This window comes from Macrobrachium nipponense, chromosome 8, assembly GCF_015104395.2.
Source record: "Macrobrachium nipponense isolate FS-2020 chromosome 8, ASM1510439v2, whole genome shotgun sequence".
Lineage (NCBI taxonomy): Eukaryota > Metazoa > Arthropoda > Malacostraca > Decapoda > Palaemonidae > Macrobrachium > Macrobrachium nipponense.
Window position 1 is genome coordinate 75,409,905 of NC_087203.1, and position 17,607 is coordinate 75,427,511.

At 35.6% G+C, this 17,607-nt stretch overlaps 1 protein-coding gene and 1 long non-coding RNA gene across 7 annotated transcripts in view; one reads left to right on the forward strand and one right to left on the reverse strand.

The window, feature by feature from the left end:
- The window catches only part of LOC135222854 (cyclic nucleotide-gated cation channel beta-1-like), an 85,134-nt gene extending 69,193 nt beyond the window's left edge, over window positions 1-15,941 (forward strand). For 3 of the 6 annotated variants that reach the window (XM_064261189.1, XM_064261187.1, XM_064261188.1), the window contains exons 2-4: window positions 2,412-2,590; window positions 5,462-5,518; window positions 15,374-15,938. In XM_064261189.1, the coding sequence (XP_064117259.1) occupies window positions 15,425-15,805 (381 nt within the window). In that variant the 5' untranslated portion in view covers window positions 2,412-2,590; window positions 5,462-5,518; window positions 15,374-15,424 and the 3' untranslated portion in view covers window positions 15,806-15,938. Of the gene's footprint in view, window positions 1-2,411; window positions 2,591-5,461; window positions 5,519-6,790; window positions 7,014-15,373 lie in introns of those variants that run through there. The other 3 variants (XM_064261190.1, XM_064261191.1, XM_064261192.1) reach the window with 3 other exon arrangements.
- Window positions 15,942-16,202: 261 nt separating this feature from the next.
- LOC135223294 (uncharacterized) overlaps window positions 16,203-17,607 on the reverse strand; it is a 32,615-nt gene continuing 31,210 nt past the window's right edge. The window contains exon 3 of the long non-coding RNA XR_010316462.1: window positions 16,203-17,234. This is a non-coding gene — a long non-coding RNA (uncharacterized LOC135223294). The remainder of the gene's footprint in view (window positions 17,235-17,607) is intronic.

The window sequence follows — 17,607 nt, forward strand, 5'->3', positions numbered from 1 at the left end:
ATGTAGAAGTTCTAATGATATCTAATGCTGCATTGAACGTGATAGTAAAATTTGATAGAGAAACGGATTTAGAATGAAGATGCTGACTTTTTTTATGTCTTATCTGAAATGGTTTAAGTGTGATTTAACTTTGTTATATGTCGTTTTTATGGGCACATTTGATAAACCATTTTGATAACCATTTTTTCTACATAAATCTCTCTCTCTCTCTCTCTCTCTCTCTTCTCTCTCTCTCTCTCTCTCGTTTCGCTATGTATGTAATTTTAATTCGATTTAACATAACATCTTAGCAATAGACTTAACAATGAATAACCATTAAATCCAAGAAAATTATAATGTATATGTAAGCGTTGTTTACGTCGCCTTAATGTAGCTAATATATATTACGTAAAATTGGAGCGAGTTGAAATCAGAGATAGAGATATGGACATCTTGTGATAGCCAATCAGTTTGTGATGTACATTGCCTGGCGCCATTGCGTAGTAATGTTGATTCATCTGTGAACATTGACACAACTTAAGCAATCGAATCTGAAACCCTGTACTCTTCAAAACGTGTTTTCTGGGCTGCTCTGCAAGACTGTCAAATGATTTATGCACCATTTGCTAAATACGATATATACTGTATGCAGAAATAAAAATATCCAATTTTGCTGGTATATTTTTTCTACAGTAAAACCATGAAGTTTTGCAGATATGGCGACGATATAACATTATGATCATGCTGCACTGACAGCCAATTTTCTCAGCAGTCTTTAAAGATGGGTAAATAACCTTCGCATCGTTTACTAAGGACGGTGTGCACTATATGTAGAAATAAAAATATTTATTGTCTGCTGCAGTTTTTCTACACGTAAAAAATTAAGTTGTCAAATTTGGCTCCATGATGTGCCTTTCTTTCCACCATAACTACAATTTTACTCTCTAGAGTAAGAACTAATTGATTTCGTTCTTTATTCATGAGTCAGACTGACAGCCAGTGAAATTTGACAAAAGTATGCTAAAACAATTTAATAGCATGATACCTAACAGCCAATATTCACTTTTATAGGATTTTAGAATATACTGTACTTGATACTGTTCAGGTTACAATTAATGTTGCAGTATACTGGGCTGTATAAATCATGTCGTTGCCAATACTATGTAGTACATGTGTGTCAACATGCCCCGTATGGTTACTTATTAAGCTAAATCTGCTTTGGTAGCCACATTGTTGCCTCTTAACATATTCTGGACTTCAAAGCCTGTTGCAGAAACTTACTCATGCTGCCAATTGTGCCTTTGGTATAATGTTATTTACTATTAATTAGTTCTCAAACCTCCTTTTATGTTAAGGTCTAACCAGGTTTTGACCTACCAGAAAACTTAAAAGTATTCTTTAATGTTATCATTATAATTTTTACTGTAAAGGATACTTCAAATTCATAATACATTATAGCTTTAAAAGTGAGCTTTATCAACTATCTAGTCTACCAGGGTTGATCATCAAATAACCAAGGGTAACCTAGCAAAGGTTGCTTAACTTGGCATAACCTCTAGGAATGGAGATTTTTTCATCTGTCTCTCCACAGATTATGAAATACAGCTAAAGTCTTGATAGGTTATGGAATCCTTAAGTTATTTTTATAGTTCTTGAAGTGATTAGTGTACAATTCACAATAGTAGGTATAGTTTAATTATACTTAATATTGTCGTGAATTGTGCAGTAATCAATTCAAGGAATAACTGAAGACTTCCATACCTTGCTAAGACTTGAGCTGTATTTCATGGACCCCCTTGGAGAGGTACAGATAAAAAAATCGGCATTCCTGGAGGTTATGTCAAGTTAAGCTACCTTTGCTAACCTAAGGTTGCCTATGGTAGGCTACCCTTGGTTAACTGGTGATCAACCCTGGTAGACTAGTTAGTCGGTAAAGTTTAAAGCTATAATGTAGTATGAATTTGAAGTATTCTTTGGGTAAAGATGATAATGGTAAAATATAAGAATATTACCTTCAAGTGTTATGGCAAGCCAAATTCAGCTGAACTTTCTGATAAAACTTTATCAACACCTAAAACGGCAGCATGCCTGAGGCTAGGCCTCATGATACTGTGTACACTGTAGTACTAGTAGTAGGGAAAATTGTCAAATTTAACCAAGGATAATTATTTGACTGATGGTAACCTTCAATGCTATTTTATTAGGCTATATGAATATAATGTTACATAAGCTTTAATACAAAGCTTATTACTACATTCATTATTTTATTAGCTCAAAAAGCAAGTGTATAGTTGACTGCAAGATGACTGTGATCTATAAGACGTTTTGTTAAGGTAGTTGTAACAGTTATAAAGATTTTCATGAATGGAAATGTCATTTACTTGTGAAATGTGACCCCCTGTTCTTTTGTGATCTGTTTCTATGTATTACAGCTGATGTCCCAACGCTGGATGGTAGAGGTGGCTCTGTTGCTGCTGGTCTGCGCAGTCACTGCCACTGCCATATCTGGGAATCAACACAGCAGTGGTGCCTTACTTGCACATGAGTCACGGAAGTGTCCAAGCTCACCCCTCAATATCTATGATTGAAATCATCTTAGCGGACAAAAGTTGTCAGTTACCATTTACATTTTTCACTTTTTATATTTAGTTTGACCGTCAGCATGTTCAAGTTATTAAAGTGATTATGATATATTAATTACATTTAATATTTTCAGAACATTAATTATATTCCTTCATTTATATGATTATTTCCTTGTGCTGATTTTTCTCTTTCCATCGAAGATTTCTAAGTTTTCAATAAAATCATATAGGGATGTTTAGCTTTAATATTTGTTTTCATTTGTATCCAGTCCAAGGCCGCTGAATATTTTTTATTTTAGGCTTTTTTGCTATATTGTGTTGACATCAGATGTTCACAACAAGTAGTTTTCGGTTAAGTCTCGTTATGTAGAGCTGCACTTACTGAATCTGTAACTTAAAAAGTGACATATGTCATCTGTGGTATCTGAGGAGCTCATATTCCATTAGATCTCTCAATATTATCACCAGAATCAAACAAAAACTTCTTTCAGTTTTCTTCTGAAGATTGAAAAAGAAACCCACAAATTCAATTTGTAACTTGTTTACTTCTAAGTATTTACATTTAGTTTTACTCCACACTCGAGTACTTTCAGGCCCTTCTGTGGCCCATTCTCAAGAGATGTTTGGGATGTTAGCCTGGGTCAAGGCCCAGCAGTCTTCTGTTAGCCTTGACCCAGGCTAACATCCCAAACATCTCTTGAGAATGGGCCACAGAAGGGCCTGAAAGTACTCGAGTGTGGAGTAAAACTAAATGTAAATACTTAGAAGTAAACAAGTTACAAATTGAATTTGTGGGTTTCTTTTTCTATCACCAGAATGTTATAAAGCTATCGAGAAATTATCTTTAATGCTGAAATCTGGCGTGTTAGTAATGGGACCCGAGTCACGTGACAACGTAAAGTAGGAACTTGAACCACGAAGTGTCTTTCTTGTTAAATTACTGCTTAATTAATAATTACTCTTCATTTTACTGAATGCCTCCTCCAGGAACATTAGAGGTTAATTAATCCAGAGATTAAGTAGATTAAATCGGTATATAAAGTAGACTTGCTAAAAATTTTCATAAACACAAGGAAGTGTATCCCAGACTGTAGATTTTTTTTGCCTATAGGGGCACTCTAACATATCCTCCAAGTTTCAAGTTTCTTCATTGCAAAACTTAATGTGTTTTAAGTGTCCTACTGAGATGAGGTACACTTAAATTATGGTCTGGTGGAAAATCTAGAGTAGCCAAGGGTAGGTTAGACTGTGCCTGTAGCCTAAGGTTCACACAAGAGGCACATTCATACTCGTGAGTTATACTCCGCTGATGCTAAAGACACAGGATCAGTGTTCAATTCAGTAGGAAGACGCGAAATTCCTCCGAAGTCATAGCTGGTGGAATCCTTTGCAGATTTAACACAAGCATGTCTGGGTAACCTAAGAAGTGAATGTAAGGTTATTCATTAAATTCTACTCAGTTCTGAGAAACTTTTTCTCTAGCGTTAGATATAGATTCGATTTATACTGTTAGGGTCTTTGTTACTTAAATGAATCCCAGACCCCAAAACATCTGACCTGTTTGGGCTCTACTTAGGGTAATGCTGCTCATATAGCAGTGTATGGTATCTCTTGTTTTAAGTATACCTTGCTTTCATCATCATAATGCAAGTGTTACATTAAATTTACTTTTTATAATGTTACACAGGCAATGAGTTCTCGTTCCCTGGCTTTCCATGTTGGGCACTTTGGAATTAGTTGTAGATCTATTGGCTAAGGTTGAAGCAAGTTATTTGACAGAACGAGCCGCATTGGCTCTCCTAACCAGAGTGACTTCTGAATGTTAACTATCAATTGTCAATTGATAATGATTTATTTGGTATTAGGCAGAAGTATAAAAAGAGCTTCGTGTATCGCGTGCGTTATGAACAGAAATTTTCAATTTCTTTTAGTGTCAAATATCCTAATATATAATTTTATATACATGTATACACTATAATATGTATATATTTACACATTCATGATTATATACATATGTATACGGTCACAATTATATATATATATATATTATAATATATATATATATTTATATATATATATATATATATATATATATATATATCATATACATATATATATATGCTTAAAAAATCACAGTAGATGCACGTGACTTCATAAATAAGCGAATACCACGGGAAATGATAGACAGGAATCCAAGCGCTTTCGTCTTATTCAGACATCGTCAAGTAGCTCCTTGACGATGTCTGAATAAAGACGAAAGCGCTTGGATTCCTGTCTATCATTTCCCGTGGTATTCGCTATATATATATATATATATATATATATATATATATATATATATATATATATATATATATATATATATATATATATATATATATATATTCGATCTGTCGCCTGGACTAACTATGTTTTAGAGCGGGAGGAAGAAATAAAACGAGAAGTTGATCCAGTTTTTCCATGTTTTCACACCACCTGAGGGTCAAGTGATACAAATAAACCATTATCGGTTTACAAAGTCACGTCTGGCATTAGTGAATTAACTAGAGAAGTATAAATATAATATATATATATATATATATATATATATATATATATATATATATATATATATATATATATATATATATATATATATATATATATTATATATATATATATATATATATATATATATATATATATATATATATATATATATATATATATATACACATACATAATAAACCTCAGTCATCTTAGAGTGTCATTAGTAGGAAATAAAAAGTTCTGATTAGAATAGTTACTAAGGAGTAGGATATTTTTAGAACATTTCGCAACATTTATTCGTGGTACGTAATTTAAAAGAAAAAATCTGATGAAAATATTGAGATAAGAGTTTGTCCATTATTTCATTACAGGAAACTGAATCCAGGAGGAAATACAAGCACCTGGCGCCTGATGCTTATTAAAAATTGGTACGTACCTTGATATATGCAAAATTCAGTACTTTACCAGTAATAGTAATTGGTTACGCTTGAAATAAACTGCTGTTATTAAGAGGCAAGCAAGTACGTGCTAACTGTCCACTGTTCATTACATTAGACAGGCAAGTGTCGATCGCGCTCGTTGCAAAATCCATTGTGTCATGTCTACATCACTAACTGGATTATTGTTTAAGTAAGAAATATTAAGTTTATTTTTCCGGACGTGACGTGTCCGATAAGGAACGAAATCTGAGTTGAGGTTTCAGTGTCACTTGCTATTGTGTGTGTGAAACCACTGAATCACCTATCTCTAATATATCTATATTATATCTATAATATCCTGTGACTCACACAAAGCTCAAAGGTTCGTCTATGAAAAATAAATACTAGTGGAGTTTGATCATTAACGGGATTATTTTTTGTTAAGAGGACAGTTGAACAGGAAACCCAGGACCTATAAAAAAGTCAGACCTTCATGCAAAGTAATAGCGCAGTGGGAGAGGGCAAAACGTCCGCTCCAGCTCTTTTTAAAAAATAAAATAAAATAAAATAAATCCATAGATACTCCTGTGAGGGCAAAGAAATTTTTGGATGTCAAGGATAGCAAGTAACGAATTGAGACCAGTAATGATTGGGGAAGGCAATTAAGGAAGCAGCCAAGGTATTAATACATAATAACCAATGAAATTAATTTCGGCTTGCTTCTAATCGTTTAGTCCTTGCCCCTCCATATGCAAATCATTTTATGAAGTGTACAAAGCTAATCTTAAAATTTATCTCTCTCTCTCTCTCTCTCTCTCTCTCTCTCTCTCTCTCTCTCTCTCTCTCTCTCTCTCTCTCTCTCTCTCTCTCTCTCTCAGCCGAGGTTGTGTATGGTACCAGTACTACCAGTCAGTTCAAAAATAGATGAGGTGAAATGATTTACACAATTGCGCGTTTCATTCAGCTCGTTCATTCTTTATAAAGGTGTCGCCTTGGATGAACAGTTAAGTCTTTGAGGCACATCTCTGTATAACTTTCTCTCTCTACCGTCACTTGGGAGGATGACCTTTCTTCCAGAATTGCTATGGTTTTCCAAGAAGCAACACTTTTTCATCACTGAGCACTTCACAGTTCCCTTGTTGAATTATTTTAATGGTAATAGTGTTAGGGGTCTATGATGACGAGAACTTAATACTTTTGTGCATTACATTTGAGTAACTGTGAGTGAATAATTAAATCAGTTTATTTCTAAAAAATTTAGTCAGTTCATGGAAGCAGCTGCTGATATGCATTGTTTTCAAAACGACCTTATTGCGTCTGTGAGCTTGGGTTGGGAGGCCCTTAGGTCTATCTGATGAGTCATCAATTTCGCTGCTTGGCTCCCCCTGGTCCTAACTTGCGTGCTGATTACATGTGCTGTCTCAAGGACGGTGTGCGCCTCGTCTGATCATGAATGATCTTCAAAATTTGTTTAAGTTGCTCCTTTGGGCGAGTCATATTGGAGGTTAGTTACTGTAATGAAAGGTCTTGGTGAACTTCATAATAGTAACAGTACTAATGATGATGATTATTATGTTTTATGTAAAAAAGCTGTAATATGAGAATCCTAAGAAAATTCACCCACTATTGCAGTAGGAACTAATAGCTTTTGACATTTATGTAAGGTTTATATTTGTGGTTTATAGAAATTAATTTAAGTGGTGTAAAGGTTACAGTCTAGTAGTACCACTTTCAGGTTTAGGAGATCTTCATGAAAGAGTTTTTAAGATGCATCAAGGTCTTCAGCACAGGTTCGTTTGAATTGCTCTTTTGACTGCTTCTCCTTCTCTGTCATTTATAATTTTGTTCAATCGTACATTCATAAGAGTTACAGACATTTTATTTTACTTGCGCATAAATAAGCCTCAGCAATGGCGTGTAAAGTCTGGGTACTTGAGCCGAAGATGGAACTAGCTTAGGCTGGTGTATGACCTCCCATAACAAGTAGAAGTCCTCTGTCTCCCTTTGTAGTGGTATTACTTAAGGATCTTTGCAGCGTCCCTTCGGCCCCTAGCTGCACCCCCTTTCATTTCTTTACTGTACCTCCGTTCATGTTCCCTTTCTTCCTTCTTACATTCCACCCTCGTCTAACAATTGTTTCATAGTGCAATTACGAGGTTTTCCCCCTGTTAACCTTTCAAACCTTTTTACTCTCATTTTTCATGTCGGTGCTGAATGACCTTATTATATATTCCATTGCGATCCTTTGTAGTGACTTAACATCCAGATCTATTAACATTTGTGATTATATTTTTTCTTGCCTCCTGCTCATCAAGTCGGTACTTTTCTTTTATATTCATTCATTAACATCAAAGCAAGGATGACTGAATTTTGATATAATCCCAATTCGTATTCGCAGCGTGTGTGTGTATGTGCATGTTGGTACAATTTGTAGGCGTTTCCTAACTGGTATCTGTTCAAGTAGATAAATCTGAGGATTTTCTTTTTCATGCCTCCTGTACTATGATGCTTGCAAGCAGGTTGTTGTTTGTTGTTGTTTTTTTTTTTTTTTTTTTTTTTTTTTTTTTTTTTTTTTTTTTTTTTTTTTTTGGGTGTGGGGAGCCGGGAGCATTCATTATATCTTGGGAGGACTGCATTTGTTTAGGAGTTACTGCCTTTCAGCAGAAACCCTGGATGGATATTACATCCCAAGGATAATATTGTCGGGAATGGCTTCAATTTATTATTGTATAATGATTCAGGTCTGTAAGGGGTAAATAAATTTCCTCAGTTGCCATAGTTAAACTACTTAGTCATAAGTAAATAATAATTCATTCATGTTGGCTTTGGGTGTAGCTAAGTATTGTTGATAATAAAAAACAAGTCAACTCCGTCCTTGGTAGATCTGTGTCATTCCAGCTAAGCTCTTTTGTCTTATCTATGATCATCAGTGAAGAAAGTGCACCGTATCTTCTACATCATTAGTGGTTAGTCTTTTGCGCTGTTCCAAATTTCTCCAAACAGAATGCAATATGTTGTGTTTAGCATAAAATTTCACTGAAATCAGTTTTTGGAGTTGAAATGGGTTTAGCTCTAGAGTCTGGGGCCAAAAAACATACCCTAGTCCGTGGACATTCTGTTTTTGCAAGGTACTTTGGTATATCTTTTTATTCCAGTTTACTCGTGCATTATGTCCTTAGCTCAAGACTCATTTTAGTTGAAGAAAAAATGTAGTTTTTAGTATTGGTCATTGTGGCCAGTAGAGGCAATAAGAAATCACCACAAATGACCATTAACACAGTAAAGGTCCACATGGAGTCCTTGAAGTCAGCCTTTGGTAGATACACTGAATGCAGTGAGGAAAAGGATCTGAAACAAGTGAATTTAACAGATTTAGTGAAAGATCCAGACCTTTATCAAGCAGCAGCAGCAGCAGCAGTGGTGGTGGGGGACAAATAAACAAAGCAGATGGCCAGTCCTTACAAGAACTAGTTAGACAGTTGTTAAAAAACCAGAGGAGGGCCGGTTATCATAACCTGCCATATCATGATAAACGCTTTAAGATCAACGTACCCCTTCAAGGGGTTGGTGAAAGTTAAAAATGAGTTCTTGCCACCCTTGTGTGTCCTGTGCTCTTACTGCTAGAACTCCCATTAGGTCCTGTGCTCTTTCTGCTAAACTCATTAGGTCCTTGCTCTTTTCTAACTCCCATTAGTCTAGGTCTTCACCAATCCATTTTCTAACATTTTCTTCTTCTACCTTAATAAGTCACCCTGAGACCACTGTTAAACTGTGGAATGATCGTCGTGACTGTGTCGAATGCTGATGCTCGTGAGTATTGACTTCTGTTGGCTATTTTTTGTATTTGCTGGTTTCTTTATTTCTTTCTCATGGTTATTTGTTTAATGCTTCCTTTCCGCCACTATATCTTCGTTTCACATGAGAACATTCTATTTTGTGGAAGTTTCCGACACAGGACAGTGTTTTATATATATATATATATATAATATATATATATATATATATATATATATATATATATATATATATATATATATATATATATATATATACTTACTCCCATAAGTTTGTTCACTCATTTTACTAACACGAATCAGTTATCTGTCTCCGTAGTATACCCACAATAATAAAAAAATAAGAGGTATGGACTCCTTGCCCTTTCTTTCACATATGTATTGTAATATCTTTTTACCTCTTATGTGTTTAATGATTTTCCTCGGTACTACATAAGCTTACTTTACTATCACTGGGAGTGCCAGTCTGTCATCTAGTGATTGACTTCTTCATATGTTGTGTCCTTTGGTAGATGCAATAGCCATGTGGTTTGTCTGCATTAAACTGAGCGCTTGGGCACAAGTAAAAGTAAGGTTTGTTTCCATGAAAAATAACCAGGTAACTTTGCAAAGAAAAATATAATTTTTTAAAGTTTTGTAAATATATCACCGTAAAGTAAGATGTAATGACAAAACTGTAAAAATGCTGCTGTTGTGTGAATATATTCATTATTGCTTATTGTTGTCATGCAGTATGCAAAGAAATAATCAACGCACTTTAGTCTTGCTAACGCGACGAGAGCTCTCTGGTGTAGTGTTTAAAGATCTGCCATGGTGCCAATTTTACAAAAACAACAACTGGCTCGTGTGACAGAGCTTTGAATGTCTTTGAGACAAACCCCGAGGCTATAATTATAAGATTATAGGGGCTTTTCCTTCCCAGGTACTTTAATCTCCTTCCTTTTCGGCCTTATATAAATCTTACAGCTGTCCGAGCGAGAACTCTTTTTATGGGATAACATAGGCCCTCCATTCGCCTTTTCCTCTAGAAAAATACCTATTTATTTTGTATATGATTGCCTTTTTTCGGCTTGTGAAGTTGTCTATCTATGGTTGTGAATGACCACGAATGACTTGTTAGTCGGTGTCAAAGTCACTCCACACTTCAGTCAGGCCAAAACTTTGCCATGTCGTATTCAAGCAATATTTAGCCATTGTTTTCTATCAATTATTTTGTCATAGATAGAGAGAGAGAGAGAGAGAGAGCGAGAGAGAGAGAGAATAGGAGAGAGAGAGAGAGAGAGAGAGAATCTGTCTGTATACGATTGTTTATTTTCTCACTCGTCAAACATACTCTGTCATGCTTTATTTCGTATTTCCTTGTACACCAATTTATTCTATACCTACGATATTAAGAAATAAAGATATTTGTAGAAAGGAGAACTGCCTTCAGACATGTACAGTGACCACCGAAAGTGGCCCCGCTTATCCGTGGATTTAAACGCACGTGGAACTGTTTGAAATATTGGCAACAGCACCAAAATGAGATGCCATGTTTATAGAAAAAACTTCTATCAATCATGAACCTATGTAATTGATTTAGAATTCTGCGTAACGGGAAAGATGATACTCGTTATCTGTAATTGGAGAAATGGTTTTATCTCTGTTGTCATAAGTTTGGCAGATATTCGGAGATTAAAAACACATGGGAGGACCCAAACAGCCCCGCCAGAGAGCTCTGGTCATTTTGGAAATACTATAGTTATGAGCTCAAGTGTTGAAAAAACTTTTGTTTTGATTTATGCCCTGCCAGCACTGTGCGCTTGAATGATTGAATTTAAAGGAACCTTATCTGATTAGTCCGGATATGTTATATTTGTAAATCCTGAACATTTACAGGTAAAGTACATATTGATAGGAATAGGTAGCAGTATTTCGACAAATTGGATTCAAAAGATACAGATTACCAGTAAAATAAATCCTATTTAGTTGCTGCTTCAGTCATGAAAATTCATCATATTGAAAAGAGTTAGTTGTACGCCTGATGAGGATACTTGGCTTTAGAGAATAACAATAAAAATGTATTTTTGCGTATTGTAAAAGAATTTATTTTGTTTTGGCCATATTTACGTACATATGAAGTTGAAAAGAGAAAGCATTCTAAACCTACAGGAAGTGTTAGGCATGGGATGGAAAGTAACCTAGCAAAGGCTAATTGTGCAACAATCCACAAGACTTGGATGTAAAGGGTTTTATGTTTTGAAAATTAGTTGATCCATCATGCTGAATATTGTTTTTCATATCAAATCAAAACTTGAGCTATCCCTATGAGAATCAATAATTGAGAACTTCAAAGTCACTGTTCTTGATAAACTGTTGAATGCTAAATATGAATAATATAAACTCGGTTCATGAAAAAAAAATTTTTTTTTTTCAGAGGAGCAAAGATGTGCATCCATTTTCGGGTATAATGTGCTCTTCCAGCCTGAATTCCCATGTTTTCCATGTCCTCACGTTAACGCAATTATCGGATACCTTCAGGCTCTACCGTTTCGTACCTATCTCTTCGATTTCTTCTCTTCCCGTTTTATCATGTGACCAAACCATATCTTGATCATAATTATCTGCTTTCCTGAGACTGTCCACATCTCTGCTGTTTCCTTTTCTGGGGTAGGATCTTCCAAACACAACATTCACATAACTTGGTTGTTCATTGTTACGTGTTATAAGTTTCTCCTCAACTTTCTTGGTGCCATTATGCTGTTTACAGTAACACAGGTCTTACCCAGATATTGTAAATTTACACTTTTGATCACTGTCCATTGCATCTAGATTATTGATGTTATAGTCTTTCATGGCTGCCATTTCAGTTCCAGTTTCACAGTCCAATCAATCACGAGGAGAATAGAACTGAATATAATCCTTCTCCTCCCTCCTTGCATGAAGTACTAGTACGTACATGAGTTGCATCAAAATTCCTTTACACCGATTACACTTTATCTCCGCCTTCTCTAACAACACAATCTGTTACATTTGATGCATAATACGACAGCATGTATGAACCATGCCTACAGTATCTATTTGCCAACATTCCAAACCACATCTTTTCTTTTGTTCCCGTCTGCCTCTGGTTATCACAATACAGACGTTATCAGCATACAGAAGTGCCTAATAGCCCCCTTTTCAATTCTTCAACTTCTGCTATTGCTATGATAAATGGTGATGGCTTCGGTGCTGATCCATGATAGACAGAAGTTTTTCCCAAATTCTTCTTCGCTATCTTCACCCTTTCATCGTTGTCTATAACCGGCTCTACGGTTGGAGGGGGACCCTGGAGAGGCCTATTTCTTTTGCATAACATTTTTGTTACATTTTTGTTCACAAAATTGGAAATTGGGACCCTTTAGTGGGTCCCAAACTTTCGGGTCCAAATGTAAATGGAGCCCTTGACCATTTAGGGGCCACTGGATTTAGCTTGCCCTGTCATAGCAGCAATGGTTAAATTTCGCATTTTGGCCCCCTCCCTCACTTTGGGGGCCTCTCTCTCTCTCTCTCTCTCTCTCTCTCTCTCTCTCTCTCTCTCTCTCTATCCTCTCTCTCTCTCTCTCTCTCTCTCTCTCTCTCATGCTTACGTCCTTTTGTGTTCTAACTCTTTCCATACTCTTTCCAATGGTTGATCTGTGTTGCAGTGCTGGAGTTCGTAAGAGGACTGTGATTGAACCTGCTGTATACCATCAATAGGATATTTTTTGTCATTAATTTTTAAAGATTTCGATTTGTATCGAGTTCTTTCCACACTCATCTGTCATGTGAACGTCCTGCCTGAATTCCGTGATTTTCTGAGCCTTCTCTTATTTCCATACCTACTCATTTTCATACCAACAGTTCCATTCCCCTCTTATGTCAGTCTTTGTAATCTTGTCTGTTTTCAAGCTTCTGCTTTAAAACTGTCAGTTGAACCTCGCCCACAACATCCACACAGTCACTCACATCTGGATATTTTAGATTTTTCAGTTTCCATTCAACATTCTTTGTTAGACTGATAGTGATGTTAATACTTTATTCTGCATTCAAGTTTTCCATTATTTGAACTTATTCTTCGAATACCTCTTCCTGTGTGTTTCTGATAACAAACAGATCATGCTCATATAAGAGCCTCCATGTTTGTATGCCTTTGTAACATCTGCCATGACTAAATACAGTGCTTAAGTGCTATCCTTTTATGGGTGCCTGTGCTTATCACAGATTTTGCCGATACAATATATACCTGTTATTGTCTTCATGCAAGATCTCCCGATATTCTACTGTGCCCTTACCCGTACAATGTGTCTTTTTGGTACCTTCGGCTTTATTAATACTTTGTCAGATGACATTCAAAATGTTTCAAACTCAATTCTTGTATATTTCCTTGTCGTTGCCTGTGTATAGGTTATTTATTGTTGATTTCCCTGTTGTGGAGTCACTGTTAATTTCAGTTTTAACCGCTGACCCGCATTTTTTTGCAACCTTCCCTCCAGGAAATGTATTTTTTTTTTATTGTAAAGGGAATTCACTCTGTTTTATTGCAAAAAATAAATACTGGGCTCACCTGCAGATTTTTGTTTTAGTCAAATATATACAAGTTATTAGAGATTGTATTCGATTTAAGTTAGACGATGTTCATAGGCAAAACAACACAAAACTGTTTAGTGTAAGTACAATACGATATAATAAACATTTTTCATCTGCAAAAGGAGAAAGGAAAACACGAAGTTGTAAGGAATGTCAAGTTTGTCTTCTCTAGGTATGTTTCAAAAGGCAGAATGACTGTTGTATAGTTCTCATAGAATCTAGGCCAAACAATGTTCATTTTACTCTTCCCTCTAGTTAAGGAGGCTATACTTCCATTAATTCTCTTATGAGTCACCTTTTGTGTTCACCACATACATTTTTGTTCACCACATACATTTTTGTTTTGGCTTATTTGCTAAATAAGGATTCCATTATTAATGAATGATTTTATATTTGGCATAACATTTTTAGTATTAATTCTGCAATTCTGATGCAGTTTTTTCACCAATCGCTGCATGTTATTATTTGTTTGTAATTTGTTTGGCTTCTTTTGTTTATACATTTTGAAATTCTGCTAAAGTTTAATACTCTTCACTTTTTCAAAGCATGATAAATGGTGTTAAACTGGAGTGTGACAGTGATAAGTACTAAATTTCCTAAGAAAGAGAGAGGAGAAAATTAAATCTTAAATCTCTTACAGTGCATGATATTGGATGTGATTAGAGTTTGGTAGCATTATAAACTTGCTATTTTCAAATAATTTGAAATTACGTTTTGAAGGAAAATTACGTGTTTCAAATAATGGGATGATAAATAAGCTATTTGTTCAATAATTTGAAATTACATATTGAAGGAAAATTACGGGTTACAAATAATAGGATAATAAATAACATCTTTTCTTGTGTGTATAATCTCGATTTATTCTTCTTGGTCTACTTTGAAGGTTTGACAAGGGAATCCTTGTCAAGAGAGAATGGGCGTTTATTTTTATATGTTCTTTAAAATGCGCAGTATTACATCTTAACCTTTTCTTTGTAAATTGTGAGGTTATTTTGTTGTTCACTTATCAATCATTTGCTTTTTAATCTTTTATACTTTAGAATTTTGTCACTTCAAAGTTATGAATTACCTGATGCATACTAATACCTATTGTATCTCTTATCAGTTATGAAATTTAAATTTAAAGATGATAATATCCCCCAATTTTAGAAAATAGCTGGACTAGCTGCTCAGAACGAGAGGAACTGAGGACTCAGAGTAGAGAAGGAGAAAGATCGTCGGAATTGCATTGATCACTATTTAATCTTTAAAAATACGTTATACTTCATCTTTTTTTTGTAATTGTCCTTAATTTGTAATGGTAATTTTATTCACTTATCAGTTATTTGCTTTTTAATCTTTTTACCATTGTTCACTTGATAAAATTAAAATTTCATTGTTACTGAACTACCTGAAGTGTACCAATACCGATTGTATCTCGTACCAGTTATGATATTTGAATTTATAAAGATTATTAATTAAGATCTCTTGCTATTTACAGGCGCCAGAGAGAGAAAGTAACTGGACTAGCTGTTCAGAACGATAAGAACTGATGACTCCGAGCAGAGCAAGAGAAAGCTCGTCTGAAGAGAGTACGAGCAAGAGAAAGCTCGTCGGAAGAGAGTACGAGCAAGAGAAAGCTCGTCGGAAGAGAGTACGAGCAAGAGAAAGCTCGTCGGAAGAGAGTACGAGCAAGAGAAAGCTCGTCGGAAGAGAGTACGAGCAAGAGAAAGCTCGTCGGAAGAGTACGAGCAAGAGAAAGCTCGTCGGAAGAGATCTACGAGCAAGAGAAAGCTCGTCGAAGAGAGAAGCTTCGGCGGAAGAGAGTACGAGCAAGAGAAAGCTCGTCGGAAGAGAGTACGAGCAAGAGAAAGCTCGTCGGAAGAGAGTAAGCTTGTCGGAAGAGAGTACGAGCAAGAGAAAGCTCGTCTAGTAAGAGTACGAGCAAGAGAAAGCTCGTCGGAAGAGTACGAGCAAGAGAAAGCTCGTCGGAAGAGTACGAGCAGGAGAAAGCTTGTCGGAAGAGAGTAAACTCGTCGGAAGGAGAGTACGAGTAAGAGAAAGCTCGTCGGAAGAGAGTACGAGCAAGAGAAAAGCTCGTCGGAAGAGTACGAGCAAGAGAAAGCTCGTCGAGAGAGAGAGAGAGAGAGAGAGCAGGAGTAAGATCGTCGGAACACCATTTCGATAATTGAGTCGGTAATCCAGGGCTGTACAAAAAATAATTCTGGACGCATCGCATTAGATTTTTTTTTTTACTGTGGTGAGACTACCTGCCTGCTGCTGCCCCGTCCGGTCCGGAAGTGGTTCCTAAATTTCATGTTTAATTAAACTAAAAGATTTAAAAAGTTATGTAGACTTAAAGCTGCTGCTTAATAAAATATCGATGTCCTGAAGTGGTTTCCGTTTACCTTAATTATAATTAATCAGAAATTTATTCGGTTGTGGGATTTTAAAATTTATTTTAATTACTTGCGTTCTTCGTACCCGTATTATACGGTAAGTGGAACCCTTTAAGTTAGCACTTAAGCCTCACTAGAGTTGAGGGTGGACAGGAAGCCTACTTCCTTCATATTCCACTCGGATTCGTCACTACCGGTAAATTCAGTGCGTTTTGCAGGGGGAGCAGGTAATACGTACTCGAAAGCAGGGCCCCTTAGATTCTCTTCAGAGGTAAGGGGTCTGTTGGCTTTCCTGCACCTCTCAAGTCTATCGGATTCCTTACTACTGGCAAAATCAGCATCTGTCAGTCAGTTACTGTTGATCAGATACTGGCAATTATTCACCATAAATCCTAATATCTCCTCATTGCTCCATTTATAGGTTAATGAACAAAATACATAGACACGAAGCTGCAAACATATCAGGTCGATAAGAGTGAGAAAGGATGGCAAATGTAATGTGCACTGAATAGTAATTTAAGAAGCAGTTCATTAAAACTTCAGGTCTATCCGATCTTAGCAACACACTTGACATTGTGTACTGGAAGACAATTTAACGAGAGACTAACATAAACCACAACCTTCCTTACAGCAAAGGTAACTAACTACAAGTAGGCCAAGCAGGGACAAACTGAGTTACATAATAGGTTGAAGAATAGTTATCTGCAAATTAAATAGAGCTGTAGGTATGTACTTTAAGCCTCAATGTATATAGTGTCATATACAAGAACTTCCAAAATTAGGAACAACCACGGCACTCAAAATCCTTTTATCCTCTGCTGTTTCCAGTTCACGAAGTCACAGATCCTCTAGACAACTTGTAACAGAATAAAGGATCTGACTGTAGTTAATGAAGTCCTAATTTTACGTAACCACTGCTTCTGTTATATATAATTTCTTTTCAGGCAGGCGACTAACTTCATTCTGAAAGAGGAATCCAAAAATTAGTCAATTTATGAGATAAATACTAATATATATACCATATAAAATTCATATCAACAGCTATCAATACATCAATTTTAAAAACTATAAACTATTAACTTTGGTAATTGTAAAATTGCATGCTAATTAATGTCACTTATAAAAAACCTGATTTAATATTAGTTCCCTTGAGATAAATGCTAGTTGTCCAGCAATGTATACAGTACTTTTCTCAGCAAATTTGACCGGTAGAAAACTGAAAAATATCTATAATGAATCGAATTCTGCTGAAAGCCTCTCACGAACATTAAATATTTTTAAAATGCCCTTTGGTGAAAATATTAAGGTTAGGTTTTGTGCACTCGGATACAGCGGA